Raw genomic sequence first — 26,588 nt, 5'->3', positions numbered from 1 at the left:
TTGGAGTTGGTTGGTTACTTATCCACCTTCCGTAGTGGTTGAGGTTTTGGAGACCAATCATCTCAGCCCCAGGACATCACTGAAGCAGTTCAATTCTTCTGCCATTTCTTTGTTCCCCATTATAATTTCCCCTGTTTCTGACTGTAAGGGATCTACATTTGTATTTGCTAATCTTTTTCTCCACTTATTTATAGGAGCTTTTACAGTCAGTTTTTATGTTCCCTGCAAGTTTTCTTTCATACTTCATTTTCCCCATCTTGATCAATCTTTTTGTCCACTTCTGCTGAATTCTAAACTACTCCCAATCCTCAGGCTTGCTGCTTTTCCTGGAAATTTTATATGTCTCCTCTTTGGATCTAATGCTATCCCTAATTTCTTTTGTAATCTATGGTTGAGCCACCTTTCCTGTTTTATTTTTGCACCAGACAGGAATGAATAATTGTTGTGATTCATGCATTCGTTCCTTAAATATTAGCCATTGCCTATCCACCGTCAACCCTTTTGGTAAGGTTCCCCAATCCATCATTGCCAACTCGCGCCTCATACCCTCGTTCCCTTTATTTAGATTCAGGACCCTAGTTTCAGATTGAACTTCTTCACTCTCCATCTTAATGGGCAATTCTATCATTTTATGGTTGCTCTTCCCCAAGGGACCCCATACAACAAGATTGTTAATTAATCCTTCTCATTGCACAATCCCCAGTCTAGGATAGCCTGTTCTCTAGTTGGTTCCTCAACGTATTGGTCTAAAAAACCATCACGTACACACTCCAGGAAATCCTCCTCCACAGTATTATTGCTAGTTTGGTTTGTCCAATCTATATGTAGATTAAAGTCACCGATGATTACAGTTGTACCCTTTTTGCATGTGTTTTTAATTTCCTGTCTAATGCCTTCCCTTACACCTTTGTTACTGTTTGGGGGCCTATAGACAACCCCCACCAACGTTTTATGCCCCTTGGTGTTTCTTATCTCCACCCAAACAGATTCCACATCATGATTTTCTGAGCCAATATCCTTCCTCACTATTGCACTGATTTCCTCCTTTACTAACAGTGCTACCCCACCTCCTTTCCCTATTTGTTTGTCCTTCCAAAATATTGAATACCCTTGGATGTTCAGTTCCCATCCTTGGTCACCCTGCAGCCATGTCTCCGTAATTGCAACTATATCATAACCGTTTATATCCATTTGTGCTGTTAATTCATCTACCTATCTATTGTGAATGCTCCGCGCATTAAGATACAATGCCTTTAGACTTGTCTTTTTAACCTTGTTAGTCATCTTAGCTTTATTTTGCACTATGACCCCACTTGTTTCCCGCCCTTGTTTTTTCTGCCTTCCGCTTTTGCTTCTTATTTTTCTGTCTTTCGTTTCTGTCCTTCTTTCCCCCTCCTATGCCTCCCTGCTCAGGTTCCCATCCTCCTGCCATTCTAGTTTAAACCCTCCCCAACAGTACTAGAAAACTTCTCCCCCACCCACAAGGACTTTGGTCCCGGTCCTGCCCAGATGCAACCTGTCCTGTTAGCATTGGTCCCACCTTCCCCAGAACTGGTCCCAATGTCCCAGGAATCTGAATCCCTCCCCTCTACACCATTTCTCCAGCCACGTAGTCATCCAATATATCCTGTTATTTCTACTCTCGCTAGCACGTGGCACTGGTAGTAATCTTGAGATTACTACCTTTGAGGTCCTGCTTTTTAAGTTACATCCTAACTCCCTATATTCAGCTTGTAGAATCTCATCCCTTTTTATACCTATGTCTTTGGTACCAATATGTACCATGACCACTGGCTGTACGCCCTCCTCCTTCAGAATGCCCTGCAGCCTCTTCGAGACATCCTTGACCCTGGCATCAGGGAGGCAACATACCATCCTGGAGCTTCTTTTGTGGCTGCAGAAACACCTGTCTGTTCCCCTTACTATTGAATCCCCTATCACTATAGCCCTGCCACTATTGTTCCTCCTCTCTTGTGCAGAAGAGCCACCCATGGTGCCATGGACATGGTTCCTGCTGCTTTCCCTGAGAAGTCGTCTCTCCCAACAATATCCAAAACTGCATATCAGTTAGAGAGGGGAACGGCCACAGGGGACTCCTGCACTACTTGCCGCCTTCTACTCTGCCTGGTGGTCAACCACCCCCTTTCTGCCCATTCAATCTTTACCTGCGGTGTGACCACCTCACTGAATGTGCTGTCCACTGCTCCACAGTCAATCCACCTGCAGTTGCAGCTCCAAAATGCAGCCAGTAGCTGCAGCTGGATACACTTCCTGCACACATGGTCGCCAGGGACACTGGAAGTGTCCATGACTTCCCACATATCACAGGTGCGAGCTCTGCTGCTATGACTTCCCTTTAGATTAAGCTCATTAGTTATATCCTTTAAAGAATACTAACTATGCTAGGGGCCTTATTCCACTCCAAATACTCCCACTTCAGGCCAAAGTCCTCACCTTGTCTTGTTTAAGCTAATGGACTGCAGCAGTTCAATTAGTAGAAAAAGTGGAAGTACTCACCTGACCCTACTTATCAATCAGCTGCCTCCCCTGCGTCACATCACTTTTTGAATTGTGACATCTCTTCGAACTCCACCGCCTGAAGGTCCTGAGGGTATGTCTCTCCTCTCCGGCCTTGGTCTCTGTTTCTCGCACCATTTTATACTGCTCTCGCTGGCCTCTCCTCTCCGGTCTAAAACTCACCTTTTTCCAACCCTATCAGCAGCTTTTAGTTAATTGCTAAATTAAAGAAAGACTAGAATTTAGATAGAATTTAACCCTTAAACTCCCTCAGTCACCAATCTGCAACTGAAGCTCCCCACTGCAGCCAAACGCAGCACTCCAGTGTAGACAAAGTCACTCCATAAATATGCTGCTGTTATACAAGGCACAAGTCAGGAGTGTGATGGAAGACTCCGCTTTTGCCTGGATGAGTGCAACTCCAACAACATTCCAGACTCTTGACACTGTCCAGGACAAAGCAGCCCACTTGATCAGTACCCCATCCACCACTGTAAACCTACACTCCTTCCATCACCTGCGCATTGTGGCAGCAGTGTGTATCATCTGCAAGATGCGCTCAAGGCTCTTTCAATAGCACCTTCCAACCCTCAATCTCTACCACCTAGTAGGACAAGAGCCGCAGGTGTTTGGAAACACCATCACCTGCAAGTTCCCCTCCTAGCCACACACCATTCTGACTTGGAGATACATCACCGTTCCTTCACTGTCACTGAATCAAAATCCTGGGATTCCATTCCTAACAGCTGTACTGACATCACCTGGACTGCAATGGCCCGAGAAGGCAGCTCATTGCCACCTGCTCAAGGGCAATTAGGGTTGACGATAAAAGTTGGCCTTGCCAGTGAACTCGCATCCCAAGAAAGGATAGAAAATAAGTGCCGATAGTGGACGGGGTGGAGGTAGGTTTGGGCCAGACACCTGACTTTTAAGACATTACTCCCCACCTGACCCAAACCAGCCTATTTTGTTGGTTAAAATTCCAAGGTCTCTGCAAGGGCAAAGAACTGCAAGGAAATAGCTTTTGGCTCATATAAGTTGTGAGGTTTCTTTTGGAAGTGCAGTGAGACACTTGTAAGAGGGAACAGTTCATTTAACTATCCTAAAAATGCACCCCACTGATTTTAATAAATTGTAAAAGTTAACTGGTTCCGTCAGAAACACATCATATCCTTCCCACTAATGGGTGAGTTCCATAGCCACTTTCAGTGCTACTAGTCCTCCCATATTATGAGGAGCCTGACCCCTGAAATATATGAAGGTTGGAAAGTGCTCATTCCACAGTCTCACCTGTGATTGAGCTTGATTGGAAAATCTAGACCATTGTGCTTCATACAGTGCTTAAATCTTCTGCAAGGCTTTGAGAGGGTAAATACAGAAAGATTGCTTCACTGGTTAGCAAATTGACTCAAGGTTATCACTGGAAGAATGATGAAGAAAGTTAAAATGATTTTTTTTCATTCAGGAGATAATTAGAACATGCATGGTTTACAACTGGTGGCTATTCGGATAGAGTCATTAATGTGATTTAAAAGTGAATTGGCTAAGTATTTTAAAGGAGAAATAAAAATAGACACCGAGAAAGGGCAAGGAAATGGGATTGGAGTAGATAGCTCCAGTTGAAGAATTAGCACTGCCATAAATCCAATGAACCAAATGCCTTTTGCGCTGTAATTTCCACAATTTTATATTCACGTATCTATTATGTCGTTGGATGGGGGTGGTGGGGGTGGGGAGGCAGCTAGAGTAATGGTGATTTAACACAATGAGTTAGAGATTTTCTCTAGTTGGTTTCCCAGTTGTGCCATTTGTAATGTGCTGAGCTTCATGCATATCATCTGTGCTCTTGTAAATGTGCAAACAAAATGGGAAGAATCAAAATTGCTAAGGCTAAGGTGCAAATTAAACCACTTAGTGACATAATAGAGAATTAAAGTTGAGCTTTGGAACAAAATAGCTTGTTGCCAATGAATGGTACTGATTTGGTGAGATTAAATGCAGTGGCGAAACATGGGATTAAGTGTGTGGATTCAGATTTCAGACTATGTCCATTTAGCCAAGGACTGTTATCAGAACAAAAACAAAAATACCTGGAAAAACTCAGCAGGTCTGGCAGCATCTGCGGAGAGGAGCACCGCCAATGCTTCGAGTCCGAATGACCCTTCAACAGAACAGAACCTGCTTTGTGTGCATGTGTGAACAATTGTTACTGGTACCTATGAATAATTAGTACAGCAGTGGTAGAAGTGGCTGGTTATAACCATGCTAATCTTTACAATATAAACATCTTCGTTCCTAGTATTTAATTTATGGATACTCAGTTTCTGCCTCATTGAGCTACCAGTGAGATTTTTTTTAACTGATTGAATTTTGAAATTGATATTCGTGCATTCAGGTTGAAAAGATGTGATTAATACTTGTTTCGTAACAATATGCTTATTTGTTTGTTAGGTGCAATAATCTTAAACTGTATGAACATGACTTCTGAAGCTGTAAGAGCGACAATGAAAGATGAAGAAATTTTAGCTGCTCTGGAACAGAGGTTTCCTGATCTTCCTGCGCAACAAGAAGTTTTTGATACCTTGCAGCAAGCAAAATTTGATGTCTCTGGTACTTACTTTTATTTTTCTCTATCAAAGTTGATTTCAAATTTGCAAGAAGAGTAGTGGGCTCAATTTTATTCCTACAACTTGTACTGATGCTGATTGAAACTGCTGTGAAGATTAGTAATTTTAATTTGAGGCAAGAGCTATATTTTGAGTGTGCTGTTAACCATAATAATCTGTCACGTATTTTCCATCATGTAGCTGACAGGTAGAGTGATTGTGGCTTTAATAGATCCAATCCAATTGGAGGGCTGGGGCCTCATTACCGTGCTGAAGGTAAACCAACAGTTGCCAAAGGAACAGTGTCAGCTTCAGGCCAGCATGATATTAACTCAAAGGCCAACCTGGGAATAAGTGGAGGGAAAATGGAGAAAGAGGAATTGGGAAATGAAGAGGGGGAGGGATGAGAAACAAAGTGGAAACTAGAATGGAGAGAGATGGGAAAATTATTTGAATTTTTCTTTTCCTTTAAACTAAATTTCTATTAATTGTTAAGTATAAAATTAATCATAATGTATAACATAAATGCTAAAATGAATAATGTCCCCAGGTGAGCATGCTCCCAGTCAACACATGTATGAGACAGGGAACTATATTGGAAGGAGTGTACTTTTTAACATAGGAACAGGAGTGGGCCATTTAGTTTCTCAAATGTGTTCTGCCGTTCGATGAGATCATGTCTGATCTGGTATCGTGACTCCAACCTCCCATCTTGTCCTCACTTCCTTTTATACCCTTGTCTAGCAAAAATGTATTGACCTCCGATTTAAAATTATTGAAAGAGTTAGCATTTACTGAAGCAGGGAGAGAGTTCCACACATCTCCCACACTTTGCACGAAAAAGTGTTTCCCAATCTGTCTCCTGAATGATTTGGCTGTTTTTTTAAGGCCATTTCACCTTGTTCTAGACACCCCACCAGCACAAATGTTTCCCTTTATATTCTTTATCAATTACTTTCAAAATCCTAAACACTTCAAACAAATCACCTTGTAACCATCTATGTTCTAGAAAACACAAGTCTAGTTTCTTTGATGACTCCTCAAATTTAATCCTTGGAGCCCTGGTAATGTTCTGGTGAATCAAAGCCTTGCTTATTATATTGCTACCTACAGAGCTGCCTAGTGTAATTCCCAGGTTATTACTATGGGAGTTAAAACCATTATTTGATATTGAATTTTTTTAAGAAAGAAAATGTTCTTCTTCCAGGGATAAATTAACTGCTGCTGCAGGAAAGATATTTTCAGATATGAAGACAAATAATTTATTTCTAAAAGGCAAATAATGAGTAATTCTCATTAAAATTCAACAAATGTCCTTTCTTAAAATGTAAAAATGCAAAGTCCATGTTCAGTACATATTTCAAAATATTGCCAAATGTTCCAAATAACATGTCAAACATCAAATGTTTCTGAGTTGCACATCTCCAGATCTCCTAGAAAACAAACATCATGGCTTCAACATTTTTATTTCTACTTCAAGCTATCATGTTTGTTTATTTTTGGCCCACTACAAGTGAAGAAATGTTGGGGCTGAAAATCTATGGGGTAGTCATTCCAGCATAAGTACTGACCCCATCAAAGTTTATAGGTCCATGTTGAGAAAGCTCATTTTGAATAAAGTAGTTTGACACCTGCACCACTAAGATTGCATCCTGGGTTTGTTTCCAATGCCACAGGGAAGACAAAAGTACCCCTTCGGCTCCCAGGCCTGCATCTCCCACAGTGACTCTTAGAAGTGAGATGCTTCAGTATATGGTTGGCTACCTTCCTTTCACTGGGGCACATGGAAACTCCTGATCTGGGTGTGCCTGTCTTCTCATCCAGCCCTCTCCTATTTTATTGGCCTTGTTTGGGGAGGGTGGTGGTGCTGACTGTAGAGATTGAGCAGAAACTCCCTGCATGGCTGGGACCTGCTCTAAGGTTTTTGCTTCTGTGCTTCTGCTGGAAGGGCCTAGGTTTCTCAGCCCCATTGTGTATACTAAAAACTTCAGTTAGAGGCCTGTGAAACAATTTGTTTTTGTATGTCATGGGTTCATAATCAAGACTGTCCTTGAGTTGTTAACTTTTTGGGGTCTGTGGTTGTTATTTTTATTAAAGCTGTTTGTCAAAATTTGTTAGTTTTCTATTTGACATATATGACTCGCAGGTCACAGTACCAGAAACTGAGTCATGATGACACTAATGAGGGCAGTGTGGTTGATATCATGGTGCTAACATTATACCATGGGATGCCTGCATAATGTGCTTTTCCAAAAGGGGACAGTGATCATTGTGTCATAAGATTTAGGTTGGCTATTGAAAAGGACAAAGACCAATCTCAAGTAAGAATAATTAACTGGGGGAAGCTGACTTCAAAGGGGTAAGAATGGATCTGGGCCGAATAAATTGTAATCAAAGGCTGGCAGGAAAACCGGTAGCTGACCAATGGGCGGCCCTCAAAGAAGAGAGAGACTTCAGGCACAGTCAAGGTATATTCCCTCGAAAGGGAAAGGTAGGGCAAACAAATCTAGAGTTCTTTGGGTGACAAAAGGGTAGAAATTAAAATGAAGATGTCAGGTGGATAATACAATTGAGAACCAGGCTGAATAGGTTCAGAGGTGATTGAAAAAGCAAATAAGAGAAGCTGGCAAATAACATAAAAGGGAATCCAAAAATTGTTTTTAGGCATATAAATGGGTGGTAAAAGGAGGAATAGGGCTGATTAGGAACTAAAATGGGGAATTGCACATGGAAGCAAGAGGAATAGCTGAGGTATTAAATGAATACTTTGCATTTGTCTTCACCAAGGAAGAAGATGCTACCCAGGCCACGGTAAAAAGAGGAGGTAATTAATACACTAGAAGTTAAACTTGAAAAGGAGGAGCTATTGGGTAGGTTATCTATGCTTAAAGTTGATAAACTACTGGGACGAGATGAGATGCATCCAAGGATACTGAGGGAAGTGAGAGTGGTAATTGTGGAGGCACTGGCCATAATTTTTCAGTCTTCCTTAGACTCAGTGGTGGTGCCAGAGGACTGGAGAATTAAAAATGTTACACCCTTGTTCAAAAAAGTGTGTAAAGATAAACCCAGTGGCTACTGGCCAGTCAGTTTAATTGGGAGTGCTTCTAGGAACAATAATTTGGGACAAAATTAATCGTCACATGGACAAATGTGGGTTAACTAAGGAAAATCATGTTTAACTAACTTGCTGGAGTTTTTTGAGGAGATAACAGAGTGGGTTGTTGAGGGCAATGCTGTTGTTGAGGTATGCATGGACTTCCAAAATACATTTGATACAGTGCCACACAAGACTTGTGAGCAATGTTATAGCTCATGGAATAAAAGGGACAGGAGCATTGATATGAAATCGGCTGAGTGACAAGAAACAGAGTAGTGATTAATGGATGTTTTTCAGGCTGGAGGAAGGTTTGAAGTGGAGTTCCTCAGGGGTCAGTGTTAGGACCCTTGCTTTTCCTGATATATATTAATGACCTAGACCATGGTGCACAAGCCACATTTTCAAAATTTGCAGTTGATTCAAAACTTGGAAGCATTCTGACTGCGAGGAGAATTGTGTAGAACTTCAAAAGGACATAGACATGTTGGTGGAATGGGTGGACAAATGGCAGATGACATTCAATGTGAAATATGAAGTAATTCATTTTGGCAGGAATAACATGGAGAGACAATATAAAATAAAAGGCACAATCCTAAAGAGGGTGCAGGAGTACGCAGACCTGGGTGTATACATGTAAAAGTCATTGAAGGTGGCAGGATAAGTTGAGAGAGCGATTCATCAAGTATACAGTAGCTGGGGCTTTATTACTAGGGGCATAGAGTACAGGGGAAGGAGTTTATGTTGAACTTGTATAAGTCACTAGTTTGGCCTCAGCTGGAGTATTGCATCCAGTTCGGTGTGCTGCACTTTAGGAAGGATGTGAAAGCATTGGAGAGAGTGCAAATATAATCATATTTGCAAGAATGTTTCCAGGGATGAGAAACTTCAGTTACAAAGGTAGATTGGAGAAGTTGAGACTGTTTTCCTTGGAAAAGAAAAGGTTGAGAGGAGATTTGATAGAGGTATTCAAAATCAGGAGGCTGGATGGAGTAGATAGGGAAAAACTGTTCCCTCTTATGAAAGGATCGACACTGAGGGGACACAGATTTAAAGTAATTGGTAAAAGAAGCAAAAGTTACAGAAGGAAAAACTTTTCCACGCAGTGAGTGGTTAGGGTCTGGAATGCACTGCCTGAGTGTGGTGAAGGCAGGTTCAATTGAGGCATTCAAAGGGAATTAGACTGTTATCTAAAAAGAAAGAATGTGCAGGGCTATGGAGAGAAGGCAGGGGGATGGCATTAAGGGAATTGTTCATTCAGAGAGCCAGTGCGGATGCAATGGGCTAAATGGCTTCCTTCTGCGCTGTAACAATTTTGTGATAATGACTTTAATGAGGGAATTATGAGCAGAATGTGTCTTTTTAAGAACAGCATCATATACCAAGGGATTTTATTCAAACAAATTTGCAAGAGACTAGACAAATGGGCAGTGAGATATAATCAATATTTCCTATTGTTGAACGCTGGGTGGTTTGCTCGGCCGCGTCACAGGGCAATGAAAGTCTGCTGTATTGTGTGGAATTACGGTCTTATGTAGGTCATACTTTTTAAAAAATTCATTCACGGGTTGTGGGTTTCACCGGCATTTATTGTCCATCCCTTGTTGCCCTTGAGAAGGTGGTGGTGAGCTGCCTTCTTGAACCACTGCAGTCCATGTGGTGTAGGTACACCCACAGTGCTGTTAGGAAGGGAGTTCCAGGGTTTTGACCCAGTGACAGTGAAGGAACAGCGATATATTTCCAAGTCAGGATGGTGACTAACTTGGAGGGGAACATCCAGGTGGTGGTGTTCCCATCTATCTGCTGCCTTTATCCTTCTAGATGGTGGTGGTCATGGGTTTGGAAGGTGCTGTCAAAGGAGCCTTGGTGAATTTCTGCAGTGCATCTCGTAGATGGTACACACTGCTGCTATTGTGCGTTGGTGGTGGAGTGAGTGAATGTTTGTGGATGTGGTGCCAATCAAGTGGGCTGCTTTGCCCTGGATGGTGTCAAGCTTCTTGGCACTTGAAGCAAGTGGGGAGTATTCCATCACACTCCTGACTTGTGCCTTGAAGATGGTGGACAGGCTTTGGGGATTCAGGAGGTTACTCGTCACATTATTCCTAGCCTCTGACCTGCTCTTGTAGCCACAGTAATTATATGGCTAGTCCAGTTCAGTTCCTGGTCAGTGGTAACCCCCAGGATGTTGATAGTGGGGGATTCAGTGATGGTAATGCCATTGAACATCAAGGAGCGCTGGTTGGATTCTCCCTTGTTGGAGATGTTCATACCCTGACACTTGTGTGGTGCGAATGTTACTTGCCATTTAGCAGCCCAAGCCTGGATATTGTCCAGGTCTTGTTGCATTTGGGCATGACTGCTTCAGTATCTGAGGAGTTGCGAATGGTGCTGAACATTGCACAATCATCAGCGAACATCCCCACTTCTGACCTTATGGAAGGAAGGTCATTGATGAAGCAGCTGAAGATGCTTGGGCTTAGGACAATACCTTGAGGAACTCCTGCAGTGATGTCCTGGAGTTGAGATATCTGACCTCCAACAACCACAACCATCTTCCTTTGTGCTAGGTATGACCCCAACCAGTGGAGAGTTTTCCACCTGATTCCCATTGACTCCAGTTTTGCTAGGGCTCCTTGGTGTCTTGCTCAGTCAAGTATGGCCTTGATGTCAAGGGCTGTCATGCTTACCTTACCTTGGGAGTTCAACTCTTTTGTCCATGTTTGAACCAAAGCTGTAATGAAGTCAGCTGAGTGGCCCTGGCGGAACCCAAACTGAGTGTCAATGAGCGGATTATTGCTAAGTAAGTGCCGCTTGTTGGCACTGTTGATGACCCCTTTCGTTACTTTACTGATGATTGAGAGTAGACTGATGGGGCAGCCATTGGCTGGGTTGGATTTGTCCTGCTTTTTGTGTACAGGACACACCTGGGCAATATTCCACATAGCCAGGTAGATGTCAGTGTTGTAGCTGTACTGGAAAAGCTCGGCTCGGGCTGCAGCAGGTTCTGGAGCATAAGTCTTCAGTACTATTGCCGGAACATTGTCAGGGCCCATAGCCTTTGCAGTATCCAGTGCCTTCAGCTGTTTCTTGATATCACGTGGAGTGAAACGAATTGGCTGAAGACTGGCATCTGTGACGCTGGGGACCCCCGGAGGAGGCCAAGATGGACCATCCACTTGGTACTTCTGGCTGAAGATTGTAGCAAATGCTTTAGCCTTATCTTTTGCACTGATGTGCTGGGCTCCTCCATCATTGATTGTTTAATTATCCACCACCATTCACAATTGGATATGTGAGGACTGCAGAGATTAGATCTAATCTGTTGGTTGCGGGATTGCTTAGCTCTGTCTATCACCTGCTGCTTATGCTGTTTGGCACGCAAGTAGTCCTGTATGATAGCTTCACCAGGTTGACACCTCATTTTTAGATATGCCTGGTGCTGCTCCTGGCATGCCCTACTGCACTCTTCATTGAACCAGGCTTGATCCCCTGGCTTGATGGCAGTGGTAGAGTGGGGGATATGCCAGGCCATGAGATTGTGTTCGAATACAATTCTGCTGCTGCTGATGGCCCACAGCGCCTCATGGATGCCCAGTCTTGAGTTGCTAGATCTGTTTGAATTCTACCCCATTTATCACGGTGGTAGTGCCACACAACACAATAGAGAATACCCACAATGTGAAGGCGGGATTTCGTCTCCAGAGCGACTGTGCGGTGGCCACTCTAGATGCATCTGTAGCAGGCAGGTTCATGGAGGGAAGGATGATGATGAAGTAGCTACAGCATCCAGATATACATGAGGGGCTGCTTGGAGGGTGCAATGACATGGCCATGGGAGATGGTTATACACACTTGATTCGGCTAATCCTTCACCATGCAGCTATCATTCCAAATAAATGCCCACATTCAATCTCCACTGTTACCATTCACATCGGCTGCGCCCAGTGTCACCTGGTGCTTCTGGTTGGTCCAAACGATGGCCACATGTGCCATGGTCCTCCTGCCCCCCCACCCAAATAGCCCTTGGGGTTACAGAATCATAGAAAAGTTACACAAGGAGGCCATTCGGCCTGTTGTGACTGAGACTTGATCCATGGTATTCCTGGAGTTCCACAGGACTCTCAACAGTAGATGGACATTTTCAGTAAGTAAATAACAACTTTATTACAAACATAATTAGGCGCATGCTGTGACACCATAACTGTTTATTTACCTATGATGCCCATGTGTATCTAGTGTGTTTTCTTGCTTCTTTTATGTGTGCTCCCACGTGGTACTTCCTCATTTCTCCCAACTGCAGTGGAGGCAGGCTGCTGACCTTGAGGCCCTGAGAGCGGAGAGGACCTTAGTGGCTGTTTCCTGACTTTTTGAAGCCTGGTGGGCCGTGTCATGCTGAGAGGCTTTTGCACAAGTGTAGGAACCTTCTCTGTCAGCACAGCAACTTAAGGTGTTGCTGTCACTTGCAGAGTGGCTAAGGAGCTGCTGTCCACAGCAGGAGCACCCTACGAAGTGCCCCAAAAGTAGACTCTGCACTGCTCCTCTCTCGCAATGTGCGTTTATACCTCCCTGCTGACCTGAGGTGGACAAGGACCTGGTGGGAACTCTCTTGTCCCTCTGTTACTTTGCCACTGCTCCCCTGAGCTCAAGGATAAGGTGATGGCATGCTGGTCTGCATGCATCTCTAGCATCCAATGACCAGCCTGTTGGATCTGGCTCTCCAGGGGAATCACTAATTGATCAGTGGAGGAGGCCGTGCATGGCAGATGAGAGGGAGATCGCACTTTAGAAAGGTTTTTAATTCCTTGGAGTGGGTGCAGACAAACATTTCTAGGATGGTACTACAGATGAAAGATCTCAGTTACATGGAGAGAGACATTGCTGCTGTTCTACTTAGAGCAGAGAGGTTCAGAGAATTTGCTGTAAGTGTTCAAAATCATGAAGGGTTTTGATAAAGTAAAGAGCAAATGTTTGAGTGGCAGAATGGTTGATAACCAAAGGACACAGATTTAAGATCATAGGCAAAAAACACACGAGGTGACATGAGGAAAAAATAAATTATGTAGTGAATTTTCTAGTCTGGAATACACTCTCTGAAAGGGCGGTGAAGCAGATTCAACTTTTAAAAGAGATTTGGATGAATACTTGAAAAATTGCTTGTCACTGGGGAAAAGAGCAGGGTAATGGACTATTTAGATAGTTCGCTCAAAGGAGTGGCAGAGACATGATGGGCTGAATTGCCTCTTCCTGCCCTGTACCATTGCATAATTCTATTTTGGAGAATTGGAGAAATGTACAACCTAATAATGTGAAATGTTTGACAATTGAAACATTTCAAGATCCAACAGACAAGTTTTAGATTAACTAGAAAGTAAAGAGATCAGAGATATGAAAGTGAAAACATCAATGTTTTCAGTGGTCAGAAATGGAAACTATGGGTTGAATTTTATGTCCCATGGGTGGGTGTGCGCCCGACCCAATCGGGCATAAAATTGCGTGAGATGACATCTGGCGAGTATCCTGATATTTCGCTCGGCGGGCGCGCGCAAAAGTCGGAAGCGCACCTGCCAACAATTAAGTGGGCAATTAAGCCTATTAATGGCGCAGTTGTCTCTGATTTTTTTGTGGCCTGTCCAATCTTACGGTTGGCCGATGGGCGAATCGGTCAGGCGGCCTTTGCATTTTTCATCAAACCTCATCCAAGGGCGGGATGAATTTTCCGTTGTGAAATAAAATTAAAATAAATATCTGTGGACGGCATTTTATCAGCTATATTTTCAGGGGATTGATTGTGATGCATAAACATTTTTTTTCTAGCTTTTTAAACCTTTTATTTGATGATTTTCAGGTCTGCAGCTGTCTGCCTTCAGGGAGCTTTCTTGCAGCGCTCGCCTGCACTTGTGGAAACATCATTGCCCGCCCTCTCCCTGCCCCCACCCCTGCAGCGTGAGCTTTTCAGTGCATGTTTCACGCTGGCTGACTGTTAATTGGCCAGCCAGTGTGAAATCGCGGGCGAGGGCCCGTTTCCTGACTGCTGCTGGGCCTGCCAATCGCGTGTGCCCACCAAAGATAAAATTCAGGCCTATATGACCAGACAAACTGGGTGTATTTTATTACTTCTCACTTTGTCTCAAATTTAAAACTGTCATTAAGCAGTATAATAAAGCTAGCACATTTGAGGTCAAACGAAGCACAATTTGTGAATTCAGTATTTCTGGAAAGTTTCTTCTTTTAGTTTAAAATTGAACTTATTTTATTGCTTGTTGCTTTTATTTTTTTTACCTCTTATTCATATTTTTCACAACTAGCCCTGTTTAATTAATAGGCATCTTATTATTTTTGCCATTTGAAATCAATATAAATATTTGTGGCCAGCATGTTATTTCCTGGATTGACTCACCATTGAGATCAATCATGATCTTATTGAATGGCGGAACAGGCTCGATGAGCCATATGGCCTGTGCCTGCTTATATTTAACAGCTTATGTTATCAAAGCTTTAAGCCTAAAAAATACTATTCAAGTTTTAACTGTGGACTATTAAAAGTTTTGGGGAGAATTTATTCTTGGTTGTTTACCCTTAATTGTACTGTTCTCACTGGGCTAAAATGTGCTGTATATGTTCCACACAATGGGGAGAAGCATTAATTCTCTTAATTAGCTGTGATATGCAAATTGAAGCCAGTTAAGAACTTGCAATAGACATAGGTAAGGCAAAGCTTAACGTTAACTCAGCAAAATCAAATGTCACAGGTTTTGCAGGACAGGAGCTGGAAGCCTGTTCCAAGAGAGGAGAAATACAATTTATGGGATTATTGAATACAGGCGCCCAGCGTACAATGGTAATATTTGAGCATAAAAATGAAGGACAGATGATTTAGCCATATTCCTTGGCAGATGTGATTTGATGCTTTACAAAATTGTGTAGCTGTGCCATATCTAGAATAAATGCCGAGTGCAGTAGTATTTGTGGCAGATTTAGTACCACTGTTAATTCCTCATTGACATTTTTGGCTTCTGCTGTACTTTTACCATCCAGGCCATTAACCTGCATCCTGAGACTTCATTCATTTCAGGACTGAAGTTGGAGCACGTAGCAGACAATGTTTATCCTAACACCTTGGAAAGCTGTAAGGCTGCCCCTGATCAGCCCAGGCATGTTAATTAATGCTTCAAGATAACAATGGCATCCTTCATTATTCTGAGCTTGCCTCACCATTGTTCTGCTTCCATCTCTGATTGCCACTTAAATGTCGTAACTTTTAATAAATAACTGTGATCGTTCAAAAGAGCCATTCAGATGTATATATTGAAGTGTACCCAATGGGTGGAATCGTCCCAGATTTGCACTAAGTGCGGTAGCAGGTGGGTAAAATGACACCCGCCAGCCGCAATGGTGGCTTTTCATGCCGTATCATTCCAGACCCGCTGCATTAATTCCGCATTCCTGGGAAACGCACCGTTTCCATGGTGGGAGGACTCTCATTTGCCCACTACCCCCATCATCTCACTGCTTCATCATGCTGGGCGCCATATTTAAAGTCCAGCCACGCGCACATCTCTCAGTGCTTCCAGCCCACGATTGCTGCAAAGAAGACATGGCCCTGAAAGGCAAAAAGAATTCAGCCCCCAGGCTCAATGACGCGTCCCTCGAACACCGTGATGTCCACTACCCCTGCTCTGGCTGCAGGATGGGCAGCAACCTCACTAATCTGGCTTGGGAGTTGGTGGCAGCGGTGGTCAGCACCACAAGAGGACAGCCACTCAGTGCTGCAAGAGGATGAATGATCTCCTCCAGGGTAAGTCAGTTTTCTCATCACTCTCAGCCCACGTACTCACAAACCCATCACACATCTACAGGGTTGCCAGTTCAAGGGACATCACCATTCATTCTCTCATACACACCTTCGTTGTCCTCATCCCATCCATGGGACTGCTCATCACCCACACATGCCTGGCATATTTATCATTTGGCCTGGGAGGCGTCATGCTTACACTTTCTCCATCTCTATTTATGCAGGACAAGCTGGCACACAACAAGAGGGAGAGGTCACTTACCAGTGGAGGAATGCCTGACATCAAGGTCCTCACAGACTTTGAAAACAGAGCCATCCAGCTGGCTGGCGACGATCTGGACAATTCTTGTGCTGATTGTGAGGTTGGCAGTGCTCAACCATGTGAGGGTCCAGCAGTGCAACATCCATCAGACAACCATGTTGTGAGTGATGTGTCCTGTTTCACAGGCCATGCACTAATTACCTCCCCTTGCTTTCACAGGCACATCTGCCAAACAGCCAACGGAGTCCACAACCTAGGGCTTCCAATGAAGCCCTGAAGAAACCTCTGAAGAGGAATCTGAAGGCACCCTCCTTGAAGTCCTGTCACAGCGCTCACCCACACCCTCCACCAGCACAGAGAGACACACCTCGGTGGGACCTAGCTTTAGAGTAGCCTTGGGGTCCCAATTTGGTGAGCACATCACACTGCCTGATCCACAGCAGGCGGCGGGGGCAGGGGCTTCCCAGGTCCCCAGCACTCGGAGGACTGCTGGAGGCCAGAAATTTGCTGAGTCCGAATCAGATGACGAGCTTCTGGACTCGGTCATGTCACAGTTGCTGGAGCTACAAAGGCAAGCTCGGGAACATCAGGAAGGGATGTCCGCTGCACTCCTTAGATTGCAAGGCATGATGGAGGAATCCGTCCGCATTCAGGCTGAGGTGATAGCGCCAGCATTGCAATGCACCGAGGTCAACACTGGTAGGATGGCAGCCCCCATGGAGACCTTAGTCCTGCATTGCTGCGCGGGCTGAAATCAATTGCTCACGCCACAGTTGGCCTCCAACAGTGTGTACCCGAGAGGAGTGATGGGCAGCTCGATCTCACTCCAGCTACCCCATCTCCTCAAGGAGTCAGCCAAGGGCCCTTAGGCACCCATAGGGAGGAGGATCAGCATGTGCACATCCTGGGACCATCCACCCAGGTAACTCTAGGAATGCCGGCCCATCTGAATCCCCTCTTCCTGTGACCTCAGCCCCTCCAGCTCCACAGCTCGAGGAGGGTGCCGCTGCCACACAGCAGGCTCCTGAAAGCAGGCCAAGGTCCTCCAAGTCTTGGCCCTCCAGAGGGTGCCCATCAAAGTCATCACAGACAGGGCGTAGCAGTCAGCAGGCTGCCTCCACCTCCGCTGTGGACGTCTGTGGAGGATCAAGATGTAGCAGTAGGGTTAGGAAGGTTAAGAAAATGTAGTTGCACAGCCTGGCCATGGGTGTTAATCACTTGTACATAATGTTCACTACTGGGAGTTCAATAAACTCCCAAGAATGTCTCCCTGCCTATGGCTCCTTGTTCTGATGAACAGTGTTCATGTCACTCAGATGTGAAACATTTCTGCACAAGATAAAGGCAGGTGTCTCAGTCCAGGGCCTCTTCCCTGTGCCTTGTGCAAAGTGATGGTTCGGCCTTCCTCTCCCTGGACACATTACTGCTGCCTGCACCTCGATGGTGCTTGTCATTGCTGCCAGAATGTCGTGGGCAGGTGTCACAGAGTTCCATCGTGTTCTCTGTGTTCTCTCAGCACCTTCTAAGGTGGGGCTGGCCCCCATCTCTTCAGCATCTGTGACCAGTGACGCTGTGCACCTGAAGGGCTCAGATGCTGAAGGTGGACAAAGGATCAGATGCTTTTAAAGCTTCATGGCTGTGTCTCTATGATATAACCCTGATCACAGAGCGCAAGCGAGCTGCCCTTGGCCAGACAGGATCAGACATTCTCAGAGGCTATGTGAAGGTCTATGGAGTGTCCTCACTGCATGTTGTCAGCATCATCCTGCAATCGAGCGACTATTAGGGCCTCCACTGAGTCTCCATGGCAGGAGCATTCTCACAGAGGGTATGTGCACTGCCATAAGCCAGACTGGAGTCAAATGTTCACAGATGCAATGTGAGGATCTTATGGAGTCTCCTCACTGGATGTTGTCATCATCCTCCACAAATCTAGCAGCAACGAGGGCCTCCTGAGTGTGCCTGCCTTGTTCGGCCAGTGCAAGGGCCTCATCGCCATCATTGTTGCCTTCGAGGTCCTCCTCACCCTCATCACTGTTGTGGCCTCCAGCTCCTGCATCTCCTCCTCAGCCAGCTCCTCTCCCTGTTGCAGCGCCAGGTTGTAAAGGGTGCAGCAGATGATGCCGATGTGTGACACCCTCTGCGGACTGTATTGCAGGGCTCCACCAGACTGGTCCAGGCACTGAAACCTTATTTTCAACATCCCGATGGTTTGCTCCACCAAGTTGCGAGTTGCAGCATGAGCCTCATTATACCTTTGCTGCAGTCTGAGGCCACCGCATGGGTGTCATCAGCCACATCCTCTGTGGGTAGCCCTTATCCCCAAGGAGCCAACCCTGCAGCCTCTGTGAACCCTGGACGACGCCAGGGATCCATAACTGACTGAGGATGTAGGAATTGTGGACACTCCCTGGAAACCGTGCTCAGACCTGCAGGATGCAGTTGTGGTGGTCGCATACCAGCTGCACATTCAGTGAATGGAATCCTTTGCAAATGAATAGTTGACCGTGTGTTGCGATGGAGATCTGAGTGCCACGTGAATGTAGTTGATGGCACCCTGCACCAAGATCTGGGCAAATCCAATCACTCTTGCATCTGGCTGTCCTGGTCCTGGGCAAAATGCACAATGTTGTGTGCCTTCGCAAAGATGGCATCCATGACCTCATGGATGCATTTGTGGGTGGAGGCTTGTGATATCCCATAGAGGTCAATTGTGGAGCCCTGAAAGGAGCCACTGGCGTAGAAATTATGCACCGAGGTCATTTTAACGGCCACTGGCAGTGGATGCCTTCCATGACCCTGTGGCACCAAATCCTGCAGTAGCTGGCAGATGTGACCGACCAGTTCCCTAGACATGTGCAGCCTTCAGCGATACTGGTTCTCTGTCACCTGCAGGAATGAAAGGCAGTGTCTATAGACCCTGGGTCTAGCTAGGCGCAACCAGGAGCCTCAATTACTCTCTTCTCCATTGTCTCCGCTCTCTGTACGCCACGATGCATACAGCTAGTTCACCAGGCTCCATGATCCTGATGTTGTACTCCTGCATGATGAAAGAGAGAGACATGTGGGTTAGCATGGGTGCACTAAGAACCCCTCTTGTTTAGGTCTGAAGGCCCCTTAATGCATCTTTGGATGGCCAGAGATTAGTGCGCTGCATGGCTGCCCAAAACCCCACCTTCCTCCGCCCCACTCCACCTGACTAATTGGCAGCAGCTTTGTCTACTGTACTGCAGGCTGTGCTCTCAGCTCAGGCACATGCATTCTCCTAACCCACACTCCAAGCTGCACTGTTAGCTTGAACCATGAGGGAGACTGGTCCAAAACGGGATGATGACATTGCAAGAGGCTATGAGCGCCTCCAGCAGTGACTGCTCCATGGCCAGCTTTGGCAAGGAGATTGTACAATGTGCCCAGTCATCCAACTGTTCTGCAGTCTTCTAAGATGCAGTCAGTGCCCAAGCGGTGAAAAGCTCTGGAGGCATTTTGATGTCTCTGTTTTGCTTAAGTAGGCAGATAAGCTAGTGGTCTGCTCCTACGCATGTCAATATGACTGCGCCTGAACTGTCTCAGCTAAGGAGGAATGATCATCTTATACAAGGTATCTGTAATGCCACTTCCTTTGCACCCCCCCCCCACCCCCCGCATGTGCTCGTGCGCTCCCTTCAACTGCAGGGCAGCCTTTGCCACCCACCCCCCCCAACACGCCTCAATCTGGAAGTCCAACAGGCCACCTGGGCGAGTGTTCTGCAATGTTACTGTGCACTCACCTCTGAGTTCCCTTCCAAGTGCAGAACGCCAAATGCACGCCTTTTATATGCTATTATGAAACATGTCGACGTGCAATCATGCCAACGGGGCGGGCAATCCAGTGGCGGGGGGGCGGGGGACAATTCCAGCAGGTGAGCCTTATAATGATATGCTGATGTATTACAACGAGGTTCGTGACATCTGACGGCGGGAAACGAGGCCCGCCATTGACAGGCTGAGCAGATGATCACAAACTGGTTCCACAACATCGTGAAACCAATTTGTGGCCTTCTCACCATATTGTCCGTTCACGCCACCGAACACGCCTGACAACAGCAGGGACAGATGATTCCGCTCAATGATCAGGATCTTGCAGTCCTAATAGTGGTGAATTCTGAGAAATTGCTGCTATTGAGAGCCGCAATGGCACTGAAACTTCCAGCGAGCCCACGTGCGCTCGACTCTGGAAGTTGCAGTGCACCATGGAGTCCATGTTGATGCTCCTGCTAGGACCTGCCAATGCAAAAACTTGGGCTAAAATGCACCAGCTGCACATGTTCAACTGCCACAGTTCTTCGGGAATCGGAAGTCAGTGTTCTGCTGTCTGTGTGTAAATAGCAAATTAGGGGCAGGGTAGCATGGTGGCCATGTTACTGGACTAGTAATCCAGAGGCCTGGACTAATGATGTAGAGCAATGAGTTTGAATCTCACCATGGCAGCTGGGGAGTTTAAATTCAATTAATTAAATAAATCTGGAACAAGATTCTAGGGTTAGTAATGGTGACTATGCAATTACTGGATTATTAAAAAAACCCATCTGATTCACTAATGTCCTTCAGGGAAGGAAATTTGCTGACCTTAGCTAGTCAGGCCTATATGTGAGCCCAGACCCACAGCAATATGGTTGACTCTTAACTGTCCTCTGAAATGGCCAAACAAACCACTCAGTTGTTTTCAGGTAGGTGGCTCACCACCACTTTCTCAAATCCAATTAGAGATGGACAATAAATGCTGACCTTGCCAGCAATGCCCACATCCCGTGAAAGAATAAAATAAATACATATGGGTATAAGACATAAATGAAAAACAAAATAGCTGCAGAGACTGAAAATCTGAAACAGAAAAGGAAAGTGCTGGCAACATGCAACTGATCTGTCAGGATCTGTGGAAAGAGTGGATGAGTTAATGTCTGAGGTGTAATCTCTGTCAGATGAAATCTGAAATGATGGCCTAGAAATTCCTTAAATCCTGGTACAATTGAAAGACACTTCAATGACATTGAGTTCATCATAGAGGCCCCAGGAAATTATAGCATAAGTGAGTTACACCACCATTCACAATAAAAATCCTGGAACTATTGCATTGCTTCACCTGTACCTTCACCAGCATTGTGCAATATTGATTATCATACCTCTTGCCCTAGTCAAGTTGATGGTGATTGTAAATTTCCTGGAATTACTCAATTTTTCTTGCCACTGTGACTTAGACTGAAAAGTAATGGCATTGGTGAAGGTATTTAAATAACTGATTAAAGAAAAATAACACATCTTCTCTTGATTTCTTTAACTCTTAGCTAAAACCCATCAAAACAACTCTGCATATTGTATATTGTGTGCAAGATTTATTGCATTGAAGTGCTGCACATGCCACTGATGAAAGTGAGAGTTAGGGATCAATTTGTTGAGGCCTGAAATGATTGTAGTGCATGCCAGAAGCTGCAGGCTGAAGGCTTATTTGGGCTTCATCTGAATATTTCAGGCAAGTGGTGGTGACTGTTGGGCATCCCCATGCAGCTTACAGTTTCCTTTGGACCAATTTGGGTGGGTTTGTTGCTGACTGTGACCTCAGGTAGATCCTGGAGCGAGTGAAAGATTGGGGCATGGGGCGGGGGTGGGGAAACGAGCACTGGCCAGCAGTGGTGCATGTTAGCACTTTGGAACCAAAAGGAACATCCCTTTAAAGGTCACTAGTTAAATGGTAGAAGAAACAAGAAAATTGAGCACAGCCTACCTGGCATATATTCTGTTCTGTTTCTGACCAGTTTAAAGGGGCATCCTTAAGGAGGCTTTGGGTCTCTGATTAGCATTTGCAAAGGGCTTAATACCTGTTTAAGGCAGTGTTGCTTGAATATTGCCTGTGAAAATATGGCTTTGGAGGTTTTTCAGATGCCTTTGGGCAGTGAGATGTCACTCTACAAAATTTACCTTTTTGTCCTTGTTGCTGAGAGGATCAAGATGAAGTCCAGTGTTGCTTCCCATTTATTTAATCTGAGATTATGTAGCGACATTACTAATGTCATCTTCTAACTAAATGGTTTAAAAAACAAAAGCAACTTCCTGGGCACTTAATACAGCACGCGTATTTCCATGGTCTGAATTTTAATTTTTAGACATGCTGAAAATAGGGTAGAGTGGGAAGTTGATAGTGTGTAAGAAACCCAGAAGTAATTGCAGGATGTCTTTCAGTGGCTTTTTAACTCAATTACCTCATTATCATTTTACTTCTGGGTTTCTCATCCAATTACTATCAGTGGCACGATGACAATGCCTATGATGCAATTTCAACTCTAGTAATGAAAGGGATGCTTCAAACTGCAAGTTGAAGGAGTTTGTAACTGGCATGGAGAGCCACAGACCTCCTGCTATAGAGTCAAGAGGTGTATAGGCCGTACCCTGCTTCAGCCTGGATGTGCTGCTGGGAACTGTAAGGGTCTGGAGGGAGACATTCTTCCCTAATGATGGGATGATGAAGCTGGCAGCTGAGATGTTGTTGAAGGTTTCCCAAGAGGTCAGCAGTGGTGCCACACTTTTTTATCCAATGGAGAGCGCAATTCAATGACCATTGCATAGTAGGAAAAATGAGTGTGATAGTCCATTGCATCCTGTTGTAGGCATCACCTTAACTCTGTCTTCTCAAACATACTCCACCACATCATTCCTCATGACAGCTTACCCTGCAGGTGCACCCATTCACCGTCTGTGCAATTCCTCACATCCTCATTTATTCATCCACCACTGACATTCAACTTATCTTTATGTAATTTTGGGCTTATACCTCCATCATTCTCAACAATACTCCCCATCTATCAAGTGAACATACGCCATTACTTTCACTCATAGGCCTTTCTTTGCCTGCAAGGAGGGAAAGCAGAACAGAGAACATCAGAGAGAGACAGTGAACTGGAACTGGCTCTCCAGCCATCTCTCAATAACATCCGCAGAGGAAGATGCATTGGAGACCTGCAGAGTCTGTGTGCCAGGCTCTACTTGCTGACAGAATTAATTATCAGACAGCCAACGCTGCCATGTTGACTTGGTGGTAATAGCCACTGAAATAAGATCACGTGCATATAATAACTTACTCCACAGTAATATTATCCACGTTTCAATGTTAGCCATACCTCCTACCAGATAAAACCCATACCGTGGCTCGATTGAACAGGTGCTCTCTGGCATTCCCTCACCCACTGCAGGAGCGAAATTGAAAGCACTTCGAGGTACCATCTACAGTACCGAACTCTCAGCATATGGGAAGCAAGAGGGTAAAATGCTGACTGGTTCAAGGCTAACGTTACTGTGATGAAAGCAAAATACTGCAGATGCTGGAAATCTGAAACAAAAACAAAAATTGCTGGAAAATCTCAGCAGGTCTGACAGCATCTGTGGAGAGAAAGGCAGAGTTAACGTTTTGAGTCCGTATCGGGTTTGAAACGTTAATTCTGTCTTTCTCTCCACAGATGCTGTCAGACCGGCTGAGCTTTTCCTGCAATTTTTGTTTTTATTACTGTGATGGAACCTGTCATTGAAACCAAGTGGTCTGCCCTCATTAATTACAAGAGAAATCCGGGCAAGAAGACTCTGATTGCACCAAGAGCTGCTTAAAGCCCAATAAACTCGTGTGTGCTAATGACTACCGGTTACAACTCTGCCAGAATATCAGAGATGTTTGACACAGGGAATTTTTGGGGCATGTATGAAGGGATCAAAAAGGTAACAGGTCCATCAGCAAAGAAATCAGCTCAATTGAAAACAAAGGTAGGGGAGGTCATCACCAACTGCAATAAACGGTTGGAGAGATGAGTAGAACACTACTTTGAGTTGTACGCTAGGGGCAACTCTGTCACCGAGGAAGCTCAAGACACCATAGAGAGAGCCTGCATGTTAGGGCAGAGCTGGATATTGAACCCACAGTGGAGGAGCTTAGTGAAGCTACGAACTTGCTTGCCATGAGCAAAACTGTTGTCTGCTTGCCAGGTGCTGATGCTATACTGTCTGAACTCATCATGCATGGGAAATGAACTCATCCCTCTCTGCTGGAGGGAGGGACCAGTGCCCCAAGATGTGTGTGATGTAAAGGTTATGACCCTGTACAAGAAAAGGGTGACCACAGTGATTGCAACAGCTATCGAGGCATCTCCCAGCGACCATTGTGGGAAAAGTGTTTACCTTTGCTGCCCTTGTCAGACTGCAGATCTTGGTTGAACATGCCTGTCCTGAACTTGAGAGTGGTTTCAGGATTGGAAGGTCTACAACTGACATGATCTTCTCAGTCCAGCAGCTGCAAGAGAATTTCCATGAACAAAGGAGACCGCTATATATTACCTTAATTGATCTCATCAAGGCATTTGACCATGAGAGCAGAGGCGGTCTATTTAAGCTGCTGGTGAAAATTGCCTGTCCGCTGAAGCTGCTCAATATGATCTCCTCTTTCCATGACAACATGATGAGTAAGGCCAGCTATGACGGGATAACATCGGGAACCCTTTGAGATCCGCAGAGGGCTGTGTTCTGACACCAACACTCTTTTTGGCATATTCTTCTTCTTGCTGCTTCAGGTCATCTACAGAGGGTGTCTACTTACACACCAGAACTGACAGAAAGCTGTTTCGCCTAAGATCCAAGACAAAGGTATGCTGAGTCCTCATCCGAAAGTTGCTCTACGCTGATGATGCCACACTCAGATTCCATACTGAGGCACACCTGCAATGGCAAATGGACAAACTGTCTCAAGGTTATAAAGAGTTTGGTTTGATCATAAGCATTGGGAAGACATGTCATTATCCAGGATGTTGCCATATTGCCATCTATCAGCATTGACAATGTGACGCTGGAGGATGTTGATAGTTTGATCTAGGCTCCACAATCGCCAGCAAACTGTCACTTGATGTTGAAATCAACACACACATTGCAAAAGCTGGAGCTGTTATGTCCAAGTTGAGTAAGAGAGTGTGGAACAATAATCTGACTGAGAATAGCAAACTGTGAGTCTACCAAACCTGAACCCTCAGTGCACTCCTTTATAGTGATGAAACCTGCACTTCATACTGATTAGATTTTGGCAAGGATGTGGATTGTGATCCTGGAATTTTCTGAAGAATCCATGAATATTGGGAGATAGGGCGAATTGACTTTTTTTTTCGAATGTTGTGGGTTGTTCTAGAATATTGTGGATTTTAGGAACATGGGAACAAAGGACTTAGGAGCAGGAGTAGGCCATTTGGCTCTTCGCCTTCTCCACCATTCAATAAGATCATGACCATTTCAATTTCCTGTCTGTTCTCCCCATGACCTTTGTCTAACTCTGCCTTGAATAAGTCCAATGACCCAGCCTCCACTGCTTTCTGGGGAAGAGAATTCCACTTGCTAACAACCTTCCTCATATCTCCATCTTAAAAGGGAGACCCCATTCTTAAACTTTGTTACCGAGTTCCAGTCTCCCCATGAGATACCTCCCGGTATCTACCCTATCAAGTCCCATCGGGATCTTGTATGTTTCAATGAGATCACCTGTCATTCTTCTAAACTCCAATGGGTATAGACCGAATCTGTTCAACCTTCATTCTTAAATAAGCCCCTCATTCGAGGGATCAGACGAGTGAACCTTCTCTGAGCTGCTTCTAAAGCAATTATATCCTTTTTCAAATAAGGAGACCAAAACTCTACACAGTATTCCGGATGTGGTCTCATGGAAGGCCCTGTACAGCTGCAGTAAAACTTCCCTACTTTTATATTCCATTCCCCTTGTAACAAACACCAACATTCCATTTGCCTTCCTAACCACTTGCTGTACCTGCAGACTTACCTTTTGTGATTCATGTACCAGGACACCCAGGTCCCTCTGTGCCACTGAGTTTTGCAATCTCTCTCCATTTAAATATTCTTCACTATTCAGTATGTTCACTATTGGTAAGAGTACACAACATGATTGCTTTGAACTTCTCTTCTCTTAGGCACTCTGATTTCATTTCAAGCTTGTGAAATCCACCCTTGGGACACTGCTGTTTTCCATTATCACTGGAATGAGTTCTCGCTCCTGCTTTGGTCTTCGCTTGGCAAAGTTGCAATGTAGCCTTTCTTTTGGCAATTCAAGCATTTTGTGTTTCTGTGTGGACATGCTTGTGCCATGTGTTTGCCAGTACAGTGATAATAAGCCACTAATTCACTATCACCAGCACTCTTCTGACCAGGTCTCCCACTTTGGGCCTGGCGGAAGCCTTCCAACTGTGGATAGAAGCTGTATTAGTCACTTGCATAAGATGAAATTCCCAAGCATTCTTTGTTGCCACC

General features: G+C 44.9%; 1 protein-coding gene across 3 annotated transcripts in view; it reads left to right on the top strand.

Moving 5' to 3' along the window:
• The window catches only part of LOC144696100 (protein prune homolog 2-like), a 508,829-nt gene that overhangs the window by 140,536 nt on the left and 341,705 nt on the right, over positions 1 to 26,588 (top strand). For all 3 annotated transcript variants that reach the window (XM_078567388.1, XM_078567379.1, XM_078567368.1), the window contains exon 5: positions 4,969 to 5,127. In XM_078567388.1, coding sequence (XP_078423514.1) covers positions 4,969 to 5,127 — 159 coding nt within the window. The remainder of the gene's footprint in view (positions 1 to 4,968; positions 5,128 to 26,588) is intronic.

Source organism: Cetorhinus maximus, chromosome 2 (genome assembly GCF_964194155.1).
Source record: "Cetorhinus maximus chromosome 2, sCetMax3.hap1.1, whole genome shotgun sequence".
NCBI lineage: Eukaryota > Metazoa > Chordata > Chondrichthyes > Lamniformes > Cetorhinidae > Cetorhinus > Cetorhinus maximus.
The sequence above is the reverse complement of the archived record's forward strand: the minus strand, read 5'-3'. Positions and strand labels throughout refer to the sequence as shown.